Source organism: Microcaecilia unicolor, chromosome 10 (genome assembly GCF_901765095.1).
Source record: "Microcaecilia unicolor chromosome 10, aMicUni1.1, whole genome shotgun sequence".
Lineage (NCBI taxonomy): Eukaryota > Metazoa > Chordata > Amphibia > Gymnophiona > Siphonopidae > Microcaecilia > Microcaecilia unicolor.
This window is the reverse complement of record NC_044040.1, coordinates 211,547,184-211,559,923: the sequence shown is the minus strand read 5'-3', so window position 1 is coordinate 211,559,923 and position 12,740 is coordinate 211,547,184. Positions and strand designations below refer to the sequence as shown.

Sequence of the window (12,740 nt, the reverse complement as noted above, 5' to 3'; positions counted from 1 at the left end):
ACAGTGTCCCAGTGATATTATCTGTCAAATGTGATGACACTGTACTCTGTTTAGAAAGTTGAGTATTCTTAAATTCGTATGATTTTTTTTTTTTTTTTGCTTTAAAGAATGCGAACTGGGCAGACTGGGTGCCCCAGTTGGCTTTTACCTGCTGTGTTTCTCTGTTAATTCTAAAATCTTTGAGTTTAACCCTGTTTTAGATGACATTTTATTTAATCATCCAACTTGAGCAAATTGTTAACAGAAATATCGGTTACATCTGGAAAGTACATTCTGTGGCATAAGAATCTTCCTAAAATTGTGTCTTTTTTCCAACCCTTTGGCTTCCTCCCCCCAGCCCCCTTTCCTTGGCCACCTTTAAATCTAGACTGAAAGCCCACCTCTTTAACATTGCTTTTGACTCGTAACCACTTGTAACCACTCGCCTCCACCTACCCTCCTCTCTTCCTTCCCGTTCACATTAATTGATTTGATTTGCTTACTTTATTTTTTGTCTATTAGATTGTAAGCTCTTTGAGCAGGGACTGTCTTTCTTCTATGTTTGTGCAGCGCTGCGTACGCCTTGTAGCGCTATAGAAATGCTAAATAGTAGTAGTCTCTTGTAACCAGAGCTAATATTGTGATGTCATAATGCCTCAGTCCACCAATAAGAGCCAACCTCATCACTGATGTCACAATGGCCTGATTGTCCTATACTTGGCTCTCTTTTATTACATAGCTCTTTGAGCAGGGACTGTCTTTCTTCTATGTTTGTGCAGCGCTGCGTACGCCTTGTAGCGCTATAGAAATGCTAAATAGTAGTAGTAGTAGTCTCTTGTAATCAGAGGTGATATTGTGATGTCATAATGCCTCAGGCCACCAATAAGAGCCAACCTCATCAGTGATGTCACAATGGCTTGATTGTCCTATACTTGGCTCACTTTTATTACATAGCTCTTTGAGCAGGGACTGTCTTTCTTCTATGTTTGTGCAGCGCTGCGTACGCCTTGTAGCGCTATAGAAATGCTAAATAGTAGTAGTAGTAGTCTCTTGTAACCAGAGCTAATATTGTGATGTCATAATGCCTCAGGCCACCAATAAGAGCCAACCTCATCAGTGATGTCACAATGGCTTGATTGTCCTATACTTGGCTCACTTTTATTACATAGCTCTTTGAGCAGGGACTGTCTTTCTTCTATGTTTGTGCAGCGCTGCGTACGCCTTGTAGCGCTATAGAAATGCTAAATAGTAGTAGTAGTAGTAGTTTTTTAAATTCAGTCTTTTTCTTTTCTCTTAAAACACAATCCTAGCCTGTCCTCTACACAGCAGGAAAGACCTTTTAGTACAGTACCAGCAAGATTATTGTAGAGGGTTGTGTACTGCATATAGAGGATCGTTTTCAAATTAAAGAAACTTGTGCTGCATTAAAGCATTTGCAAATAATTCACTGTGTTGGAAACTATTTTAAATAATGCATCTTAATACAGATGAAGGACAGACAACAAAAGGATATATCAGATCACTGAAATGGATAAAGACCATATGGTCCATCAAAATCTGTTAGCTATATAGCTATCTTTCAAAAAATATATTAACAAATGCAAAACATATATGTAAAGAAAAATCTAAAACAAATTTTTGAAACCTTGATATTTGATAAATAGTTTCACTATCAAGTTGATGAAAGGAAAGTTGAACTACTTTTCAGAAGTTGTTTTCAGTAGCAAATTATTTAGTGGAATTTAGCTTATGTCTTTCAGTTAGTACTTAAAAGTGAGTTATGTTCAGGTACAGACCTTGTCCAAACAGAGACGAGTGGTCCCACAGAATTAAAGTCAGGTGTATGCAGTCAGGATAGTTTAACCAGAGATGTCTCATGTGAGATAAATCTAATCCATTTTTTTGACAGATTTTCCTAATTGAATTACGAAAGAGTGCTATATGTGGCATGCTTAGATTTCAGCATGCTTTTGACATGGTTCTCCATTGGCAACATACACATTGAGTGCCCTTGGAGTAGACCCTAAAGTGACTGAGTTACTACTACTACTACTTAACATTTCTAGAGCGCTACTAGGGTTACGCAGCGCTGTACAATTTAGCTAAGTGAGAAGCAACCACTGTTTCCTCTAAACTGAGCAGAAGGCCTCTACCTACAGTCCTGCCAGTGGGAGGTGCTGTTTTCACTATCACATTTTCAATAGTGAGTGACAGGCAAATTCTGCAGGATTCCACGGAACCTGGCTGTCCCTAGTGATTTGAAAACACAGTATTGGAGCACTGCCCCCTACTGGCACCAGTGCAGTTGGAAGACTCCCACTCAGCTTGGCGGCAACAGTGGAAGCAACAAAGGGTTGTGGTAAATGGAGCGATTGCTGAGAGGAAAGAGGCAATAGCTGTGGTGTGCTGCAGAGATCATTGTTCCGTATTGCAGTCTTCCCCAGAAACCAGCAGAGGGCAACGTTGAGCAATATACACTCGCTGCACAAGATGACGAAGAGCAGACCATTCATGTCAATAGTCCAGCTAAAGCAAGTGCCAAAACCCAAAGAACTATGTTTACCCCAGAGATCAATAAAAAGGGGTTGCCTTTCCATTCAGACCGCAAATGATATAGAGAACAACCCTGATGATTGTGGGGTTTTGCTTGCTGATTTGGGTCCGCAACTAGGAGAGGACCCTCATTTAGAAAGAGCCATTATCACTTGTAAATCAGAATGCTTAGATATTTAAGCAGCTTTCACTAGGAAATCCTAACTTAAAACCTGTTTCCATACATTGTATTGAGCTGGATATATGAATTTTCTTCAAGAAACTCACATATCACAAATCAGGGTGCTTGGATACTTAAGCAACTTTGACCTGGTACTAAAACAGCTGGACAGCTCTCTTTTGGGCAAAATTATATATCCCAAAAGAGAGCTCTCCAACTGTTTTAGTACCAGGTCAAAGTTGCTTAAGTATCCAAGCACCCTGATTTGTGATATGTGAGTTTCTTGAAGAAAATTCATATATCCAGCTCAATACAATGTATGGAAACAGGTTTTAAGTTAGGATTTCCTAGTTCTGTTCTGTGGACCCCACTAGCAGTTGAGTTTTTGGAATATCCACAGTAAATATTCATCTAATCAAACTGGGTTACATTCTTAAAGTAATCGAACTATAAATCTATAAATTCAAATCACCTTTTAGTCACTTTGCGATATAAACACATTAATTTTATTACAAAATTTCAAAAATTCTCTCAAAAAATGAAAACCATAAATCTTGCTGGTGCATGCGATGAAGTTTCACGTACTGAACATTTACATAGTAACATAGTAGATGACGGCAGATAAAGACCTGCACGATCCATCCAGTCTGCCCAACAAGATAAACTCACATGTTCCATTTTTTGTGTACACCTTACCTTGATTTGTACCTGTCTTTTTCAGGGCACAGACCGTATAAGTCTGCCCAGCACTATCCCCACCTTCCAACCACCGGCTCTGGCACAGACCGTATAAGTCTGCCCAGCACTATCCCCACCTCCCGACCACCAGCCCTGCCTCCCACCACCGGCTAAGCTTCTGGGGATCCCTTCCTTCTGAGCAGGATTCCTTTGTTTAGTTGGCAGTGAGATCCCAGGACAAGGTTGAGAAACGTTTTAAAGAGAAAAATGTCTGAATGGCCTGAGAATCATATGGTAACTGCCTTTAAACTCCTCACTACCTGAAACCAATTGGTTGGAATATATGAAAGAGTAAGTTCTGCCCAATTTTTAGCAGACTCTTGTCAAACCAGCATGCACATGTTGTTGAAACATGGAGGTCAAACCACTGCTGCGAATCCTGCTTTACCAGACATGTCGTTAAAAAGACGACTTCAGTTTTCAGTGCACGGAATTCACAAAGAACATTGAGGGTCATTTTCAAAACTATTCATGGATACTTTGCAGACCTGTAGACGTGTACCTGACTTTCCTTTGAGAATCACCAAAGGAAAAAGTAACTGTAGACACTGTTATGTACTTTTGGAAATGTGAAACTATTTGTGTTATGGTTCCTGCCTCCCCCCCCCCCCCCCCCCCCACCAGGAATGCCACCACAAAAAGTGGGTATATGCAACAATGTGTGTACCTTTTAATAGGTATATGTTTGGATGCAAAATGAAAAAACTGCCCTGAAATTCACTTTTTATTTGCAGCTTCCATTATTTGCAAATCAAAATACAATAAAACAAAACGAAAAGAGTTTTGAACAGAATGAGGAATAGCTCACATGTCCTTTCCCACTTCCTCAAAATGAACTGAAAGGCAGCATCGTGTATTCTCCTAAAACTTACCTGTATCCTAACCGAGGCGTATTGCTCCTTTATCGTTTGAAAATTGCCCTCTCTTAAAATAATCTGAGAATTGGTCATACTCTCTTTAATGCTTCCTAAACCTGTGTCACACCTGGGCAGAAGAAATTTAATAAAAACCTATAAGGTTTGTGAATTCGATCAATATTCTGATAAAGAAATGCAAGTCTCATTTCCTTACAATGAATTTATGAGGGGGGGAAAAAAACACCAGCTTTCTTACCTGTTGCGTTTCAGTCAAAGTGCTGCCAACAGAACAGTCTATTTGAATGGAAATAACACTACATGCTGAACGATGAGGTGGTTCTTTCCAGAACTGAGGTGCTAGATGGCTAGGGCTGTTCAGCTTGGAGGAAAGACGGCTGAGGGTAGACAATTTGAAGTAAAACACTGAGGGTCATCAGCTGTCTCCTCGTCCGGAATAGGCTTGGATTTGCAGCCTGGTGTTTAAGGAAATGAGCATTGAAAGTCCCAGAATGCAGCAAAACCAAGATTAAATAAAGTTGGTGAAAGAGTCCTAATCTGTCCCTGATGGATTGGAGCAGTCCTAGAACCTGAAACGGGTAGGGTCAACTTGAGTGTTCAATCTAAAACTGTCACCTTTTAGTTGGTTGCGATCGTTTTAGGCAGCATGCCAATCCCTGTTCATGAGAGCAGAAGCTGTTAGGCATGACTGACAAATGTCTGTTCAATAGCTGTGGATTAAATCTTTTTTTTTTTTCCCCCCTAGGTTCCTCTCATTGTTAATAAGGTTCACCTGGAATTTCCACCGATCCTGGCAAACTGTAGCAGAAGTCAAAGGAATTCAGAAGACACATTTGTTTTTCTACTTCATGGTTTGCATTCCAAGGACCTCATCCTTGATTGTGATCCTGGCAATGAGAAGGACATCTCTCTTCTCCATACCGAGACGACCATACCATGTGTATATACTTAACCCATACAGTATAACCTAGCAGCTGTTCCGTAGTTATCTTGGTGACATGGAAGAGGAGGAAAAACCAACCGTCTCCTCCTAAATCACTGAAATGGGCCAATGGCGTGGCAGATAATTTTTTTTTTCAGCTCTGATTTTTCTCTTTATTTGCTCTTTCTAGAAGCACAAATGTCATCATGTTTAGGTTTTTAGATGGGCCTTGCTGTACTGATCATGTCATCATTATCAAATTCTTTTCAAGTTTATTGAGGCTTTGATATACTACCCTTGAGAAGCCTTTCAGAGCAATGTTTAAAGAATATATGAGACAAGGACAGTAAAGGAAAAGGAACTACATTTTAATCATACGATAGGAAAAAGATGGCATTACTATGCAGGCAGCCCATTAGCCACCTCCCTGAAGGTCCCCCCAAGACAAACTCCTAGTGGTCATAGTAAGTTTCCTAATGTCCCCCTCACATTTGATTGATGAGAAACAAAATGTAGTGTGTTTAATTTTGGGGGAGACTCTCACACTGCAGTAAATAGTGATCAACAACATTTTAACGAGGCTACACTTAATCCTCTTGTCTCGTTCAGAGGAAATCTCCCTTGTTTTAGACATGAAATTCTTGCATTTCTTTGAGTGATGCCACGCTGGGCAGCAAAATGAGAATCTTGAAGTGAAACATGCCCACTACTCGTATACCGACCAGAAGGCTATGACTTGCTTCAGGAAATCTGCAGACCTCTTTGCTGCTTGTTTCAACCTCCCACATCACCTTCAGGAAGCTGTGGGGTTTTTTGCAGTCTACGACATACAGTACTACTACTACTTATTTCTACACGTAGGAGACGGAGCTTAGTCTAGTCAAGACAGACAAATGTAAATGGAGCAGAATTTTTGTTAGATTTTTTTTTTTCTTGGTCAAAGAATTTTGAAAAGAAATGATGCACGTAAGCTTTCAAGAACACATCATAGGCCTTGGATGAAAGGGGTCTGTGTGATCTGGAAAGCTCCTCTTGAATAATACTCATTTTGTGCCCAATTAAAGATCTCATAGCCTGCAGAAAATCCAGGATAAGAAAGGACATGAATCCAGTTTGTCAGCACGTGGTTAATCTAAAGCCAGGTTTCCGTAGCCGAGTGCTTTAAAGGACTTTGTTCTCAAAATAGCCCGTCTCCTCTGGAAGCTACCTACAACTTTACTAGATTCTGCCGTATGGACCTGGCCAGTGGTTCTCTTCTGATGATTTTTTTTTTTAAAGTGCTACCAGAGATTTTTAAAAAGATGTACAATGTATTTTTCATTGGAAAATTTGCTGGATGAAGTGCCATTTTTACAAGGAAGTTTTAATTATTTTAAATGGTTTTATTTTTATATTTTAGTGAATTGTTTTTACATACCTCCTGAATTTGTATTTATTGCTGTAGATGTAAGATGAGGTGATCTTCTGTGTCTCAATGTCAGGGATGATAATTATGCCTCACTGTAAATCAGTTTTTTTTTTCCAGAGAGGAATTCAGAGGTTCCCTAACTTGCTGAAGCTCTCTTGTTTCCTTTCTCCCTCCCATAATTGAGGAGATTTCCCTGAGAAGGGCTTGAAAGCTTGCTTTTCTGCTCTTCGTGGAAGTACTGTTCATTTTTTTTAAAGCAATAATTAGGTAGTGATGAAGGGTGATAAATGAGGTATCTTTTAAAAGACAAAAATCTACTTGTTTAATGACATTTATGGGGGTCTTGTCCATTCATCTTTCCCCTTTATCTTCTCCCCAGGAGGGGATTGCCTAAGTAACACAGGGGCTCTTGCTGGTGGAGGATTGGAGAGTTGGTCTCCTGCAGTGGCAGTTACCTCTGTAACATGCCGAAGCTTCGTAGGCCTCCTCGCTGGACTGCAGTACCAAAGCCACAGTCCAGGCTGTATCTCTTTAGCATTTGCCTTGTTTCTGGTTATTGTGTCCTGTGAATTGTCTAACTAGATATACAGTAACCTTGGGGGGGACAGAAAGATGCTGGCTCTGGAAAGTGCTCCTGAAAGACTCACTTTTGCTATGACCTAACAAAAACCTTAATTAAAAAAAAAAACTGTTAGTATTTAATTTGACCTGCAGTTCTGAGTACGAAATTCCTGAGTGGAAAATCCACTTTTGGCTTAAAGCCGAGTGGTGGGGTTTATATTCCTTGAAGGTCATGTTCTAATGTTGTGCCAAATGTCTGTACAAAGCGCTGCTCCAACTGTGGACATACGTAAGGCAGTATGAGACTTTATTCAGGGGCGTTTTGACAGCAGTATCTTTAAAAATGGATTTTCACAAATTCACTTAGCTGCCAGTACTGGAAGGGAGCAGAGCAAGGAAGATGGTGCATATCTGCTTAAGATAATTGTTTTTCTGGTTGCTCTTTTTTGTTTTTTTTTAATGCAATACAATTATGCTAAAAAAAAAGTTTGCTTTTGCTGAAATATGCAGCAAATTAAAAGGACCAGTTCACTGAAAGGCAGATGACGACAGACTATCAAAATGTTTTTCAGGCAAAAGGAGACGCTTCAAGATACCTTAGCTTGTATTGAGAAAATATCAACTGACTTCATTTTAATTTAATATCAACATTTTATATTCCACCCTTTTTGTTCAGAAGAAATTACACAGCGGATTTTAATAATAAACAAAAGCTGATAAATCTTTTAAACCTAAATTCACGCACACTTAAGTTCTGGGCATGCGTAATGGGCTTTATTCCATCTAAACACAGAAATGGACCAGAGTGCACTTCTTTATATAGACCCTGAAGTGGTTTCTGCTCCTTCCTGAACCAAAAGTTGTACCTGACTGTTTTCTAACAGCAAAATATTTGCTTGAGGACAAGCAGGATTCTGCTTCTGATTTGAAAAGTCTAATATTTGAAAATTAATGCTGAGACTACTGAAACAAGCAAAACAATCTTAAGGCACAAGCACATCAACCGCCTTTGATTTAAGTCATTGTTGCGATACAGGCATCGGCCCATTGCACAATGTGGGAGACTCCTTTTAGTAAAAGATCCAGCTGTCCATCATTGAAAGGTGAAGGAACAGCGAACGTTTTTCAGTATTTTTAGAGATGAAATGCTGAAGAACCCTTAAATTTATGCCGATTAATAATCTTGAATGCTTCTTGGTTAACGTAGTTTTGGAGATGGCTCTGTGTGGGTGTTTCATTATTGCCAAAATGAAAACTTACGATAGGAGCCATAAAGAAATAATGTGAATAGAACGTCTTTATAGAACCAGTGCCGAAAGGCTATCGATGTATTTTGCAATACCTTAGAATACGTAGAACCTGAGTGCAAATGTAGCAACCTTTTAGCTAATGTGAGCATGTCGATAATGTCCAATAAGTACACAAATTTTAAAAAGCTGCTTTGTTCGATTTTTAGCTGTTTTCTAGAAACGATAGGAATCTCTAGAGATGTTCCTATGGCACACTTGGTGCTAACGACTTTTAGACCATACGCCTCAGTCAACATTCACCAGAGCCACATAACGCCTCTCTGTGTAGATAAGCTTCCCTTGCATGTAAAACACGGTAATCCATCTATGCAATCTTATCTTGACTGTTGAGACTTCATTTTTTGAAGTTGTTTAACATAGGTCCTCTGAATAATTTTTAACCAAAGTATTCAGTGTAGATATAGGGTGGCATGCTTGTTTTGTTTTCCCAATTATATTAAGCGGGACCAGAGAGCTTCATTGTCCGTTTCCTTCAATAAACCATCTTGGTTCACTACATGTTGTCTGTGTCTTTGTTCTTTTGGGTTTTGTTTTTTGACAGATATCCTCTTTAAGTATTGACTGTTGGATGTTTCGTTTCAACCTTTCCAAGCTTGTTCTCTTTAGCTTTTGGTGCCGTCTATATGCAGTGAAGGCTGTTGGAGGCAAGAGAAAAGCTTGTGGCTTAACTTGTAGTCAGAGGCTGAAGGCTCCGATATTGCTAAACAGATATGTCATCTTGAAAGGGTTTTCAAAATCTTCCTCGTTGTGTCTCCCTCCCTTTCTTTTGTAAGGGCTTCACACTCACTTTAGTACCAGCCAATGCTGCAGTCTGATTTTCCAACCAGAGGTATGGGGATTTGAATCTGCAACCTGGCTTCACCCAAGAGGCTCTACCATTAAGAGAGACGCAGGAGGTAGCGCTGTTGGGAGAAATGTAATTCCTCGAGCCTTGTGGAACCAGCCCTTCCTGTTTTCATTATACTTCCATACCTCGAGTCTGTGCCTTTAATTCCATCCCAGTCAGTGCATCCTCTTTCTGTTTAAGGTGTTTGAAACCACTTTAAGAGTGAGGGGGTGTACATTTTTGACTAGCTGTTTATAGCACAGGTCAGCATCCCCATACTTCAAGCAAGGAGGTACTGCAGCACTCCTGTATTTTCCCCTCATCCTCTTCCTTCTTACACTCCCAAGGTTAACGTGCCTCTGAATCACTTTCCATCTCGTCTTGCTGCAGCATTGAGATGAAGTGTTGCATTTCTCCAGGAGTCACCGTTGTTTCCTGTTAATTTCTGTCTTTTCCCTCCCCATATGTCTTGTCGCTTTGTGTCTGTTCATCACTCAGGTCTTGGAGGAGCCCTTTTCTTGAGCTTGGAAGAAGAACTTGGAAGAAGGAGGAGAAAACGCTTCCCAAGATCATCCCTATTTCTGTCTTAGTATCCAGGATTTTGCAGTCTCTTCCTTTCTGGTATCAGTACTCGATTACAGGATCTAGAACTCACACCCGGAAGCTAGCTGCTAATCGTTGATGCTGATCAGCTGCAATAAGGTTGCGAGTCTTTCTTCCAATTATACCAATGATTCTATTCTTCCAAGCAAAAGGCGATGCAAATGATGTGTTGTGGCGTTACTTGATGACAGATGTTAAACAAAGCAATGTAATAGCATTTCACCTAAGGATGACCAAAGAAATGTCGTGGCTTAATTCTACACACATCTGTCACATTTTGGAGGTCAATTACTAATGGTTTAGCATGTGCTGTTAACTACCTTTGTGTACTGCATGTAACCACAGTGTCCCATAACTTGATGGTATGTACTGTATTAGTTAAAAATACTTTACTATTGAAAGACTTGGATACATCTTATTAAAATTTTACATATTTAAAATGCTGATTCATATAAGCCTGGTGTGTGCGTGTGTCCACATTTTGGGATAATTTTGTAATATAGATGCCAATATTTATGTGCCATTTATACTACTACTACTATAAATCATTTCTATAGCGCTACCACAATTGAACATGAAGAAAAAGTCCCTGCTCAAAAGAGCTTACAATCTAAATCAGGACAGACAGTACAAATAAGGGATAAGTGTAGGACAGACAGGAAGACTTGTTAAAGGTTACGAGCAGGTGACAGGTTAGAAATTAAAAGCAGCATCAAACAGGTAGGCCTTTAGCCCAGATTTGAAGGTGGCCAGGGATGGAGCTTGACGTAATGGCTCAGGAAGTCTATTCCAGGCATAAGGTGCAGCGAGATAAAAGGAACGGAGTCTGGAGTTAGCGATGGAGGAGAAGGGTGCAATTAGGAGAGATTTGCCTGGTGAACGGAGTTCCTGGGGTGTAGGGAGAGAGATGAGGGTGGAGAGCTAGTGAGGGGCTGCAGAGTGAATGCACTTATAGGTCAATAAGAGGAGCTTGAATATGCAGAAACGGATAGGGAGCCAGTGAAGTGACTTCAGGAGAGGGGTGATATGGGCATAACGACTTTGGCGAAATATTAGTCGTGCAGCAGAATTTTGAATAGTTTGAAGAGGAGAGAGATGGCTGAGTGGAAGACCTGCAGTAGTCTAAGCGAGAGGTGATGATAGTGTGGATGAGGGTTCTGATAGCGGGCTCAGAAAGGAAAGGGCGAATTTTGGCGATATTATAGAGGAAGAAACGACAGTTTTTAGCAATCTGTTGAATATGTGCAGAAAAGGAGAGGGAGGAGTCGAAGATGACCCCAAGGTTACCAGCAGATGAGACAGGAAGAATGAGCGTGTTGTCCACAGAAATAGAGAGTGGGGGAAGGGGAGAGGTTGGTTTAGGTGGGAAGATAAGGAGCTCAGTTTTGGACATATTGATCTTCAGGTGGCGGTGAGACATCCAGGCGGCAATGTCAGTCAGGCAGGCAGATACCTTGGCCTGGATTTATGCATGTAAATGTTTATAATATTAACATATATATGCACAAATATGCACCTACATGCTGTTCTGTAAATATGCTTAAAGAGACCATACAGTACTGGTATGGGGACTCACTATGACATCAATATCTTCTGTCCCAAACACTTCCAACTCTTACTACTTTATATACTAATGTATTTTACACAGTCCAAAATTTTCCACAACTTTTAAATCTTCAAACCAACTTGGTTACTTTACTAACGGGGATCATCAGAATATCTGACAGCATATATACCATTTGGGAACAGCGCCCCCATGTGCTCATGGCGCTGTGTACATCATCATTGATCTAGCCGTAGCTCACGCAATTTTTTTGTAAGTTTTTTTTTTTTTCTTTTTATGCAATCCTTAGAAAGCATTTTTCAGTCAGCTTCTAGCTTTAACATTCGAGATGCATATTAAATACTACTTAACTTTGGCAGTGATTTTTTTCACCCGAGTCAAACCTCCGCCGACATGGCCAGGTTTCGTAATCCTTCAGGGAAGAGGTTCGCTTCTTGTAACTTGCTTCTGCATATGAAAAATGGCCGCCTGTGCATATCTTACTGGTAGGTGGAGTCTGAGTGGAGCATGGGCAGGGTTCATGCCTTACTTGTAGAAAACAGATAGAAGGCTATTAAATTACATGAAATTGTTGGAGAACAAATAACAATATAAAATGAGCTTCAAAATATCCAACTGTTGTATACTTCAAAAATACTTCAAAAATGAAATGCTTAAATCATTTAGCTAATTTCAATATTTAAATGACCTCAGCGATGTCCGTTGCCATCATATTTAATGTAATGGCAGCGTTAAACAACATCCATCATCTTCATCGGTCCATTATCACATCGTGTAGACTATTAAATTTCTTAATTTATGAATTTTAAAATGACTTAGCTTTCAGAGAATTTTTAGAGTCCATCTATTTTCGGACTCCGGGGGTCATCAGCCCGACATATGTTTCGCCCGAGACCGAGCTGTCTCAAGGGACTACCCCTGCATGTAAACAAATCCAAACACATTATTCTCCTGTAGATCACCCTCACTCTCTTCACAAGGGAAATCTACAAGAAGGATATTTAGTAGAACACTTACCCTATTGATATATCAGCGCCAGCTCTGCCCTGTTTCAATATGAACAAAGATGGCGCTGGCGTTTTTTTGCCAGATTTAAATACTATCTCAAAATGACATATATAGCTCCTCCCCCTCTACCTCAAATCTTATTGGACAGAGTCTAGATCAATGACGCCCATTCAAGCTCACTATTCAAATCATTAGGTTGAACTGTTTGTAAAGAAAAAATGTACCATTGTTCA

General features: G+C 40.0%; 1 protein-coding gene and 1 long non-coding RNA gene across 3 annotated transcripts in view; one reads left to right on the top strand and one right to left on the bottom strand.

Annotated features, from left to right (window-relative positions):
• The window catches only part of CCDC50 (coiled-coil domain containing 50), a 79,386-nt gene extending 72,036 nt beyond the window's left edge, over nucleotides 1-7,350 (top strand). For both annotated transcript variants that reach the window (XM_030215832.1, XM_030215833.1), the window contains exon 12: nucleotides 5,051-7,350. In XM_030215832.1, coding sequence (XP_030071692.1) covers nucleotides 5,051-5,067 — 17 coding nt within the window. In that variant the 3' untranslated portion in view covers nucleotides 5,068-7,350. The remainder of the gene's footprint in view (nucleotides 1-5,050) is intronic.
• Nucleotides 6,503-10,371, bottom strand: LOC115478473. The gene is made up of 2 exons (XR_003943530.1): nucleotides 7,344-10,371; nucleotides 6,503-7,294 (listed from the first exon to the last, which is right to left on the bottom strand). It is a non-coding gene; the product is annotated as an uncharacterized LOC115478473 (long non-coding RNA).
• Nucleotides 10,372-12,740: the final 2,369 nt, after the last annotated feature.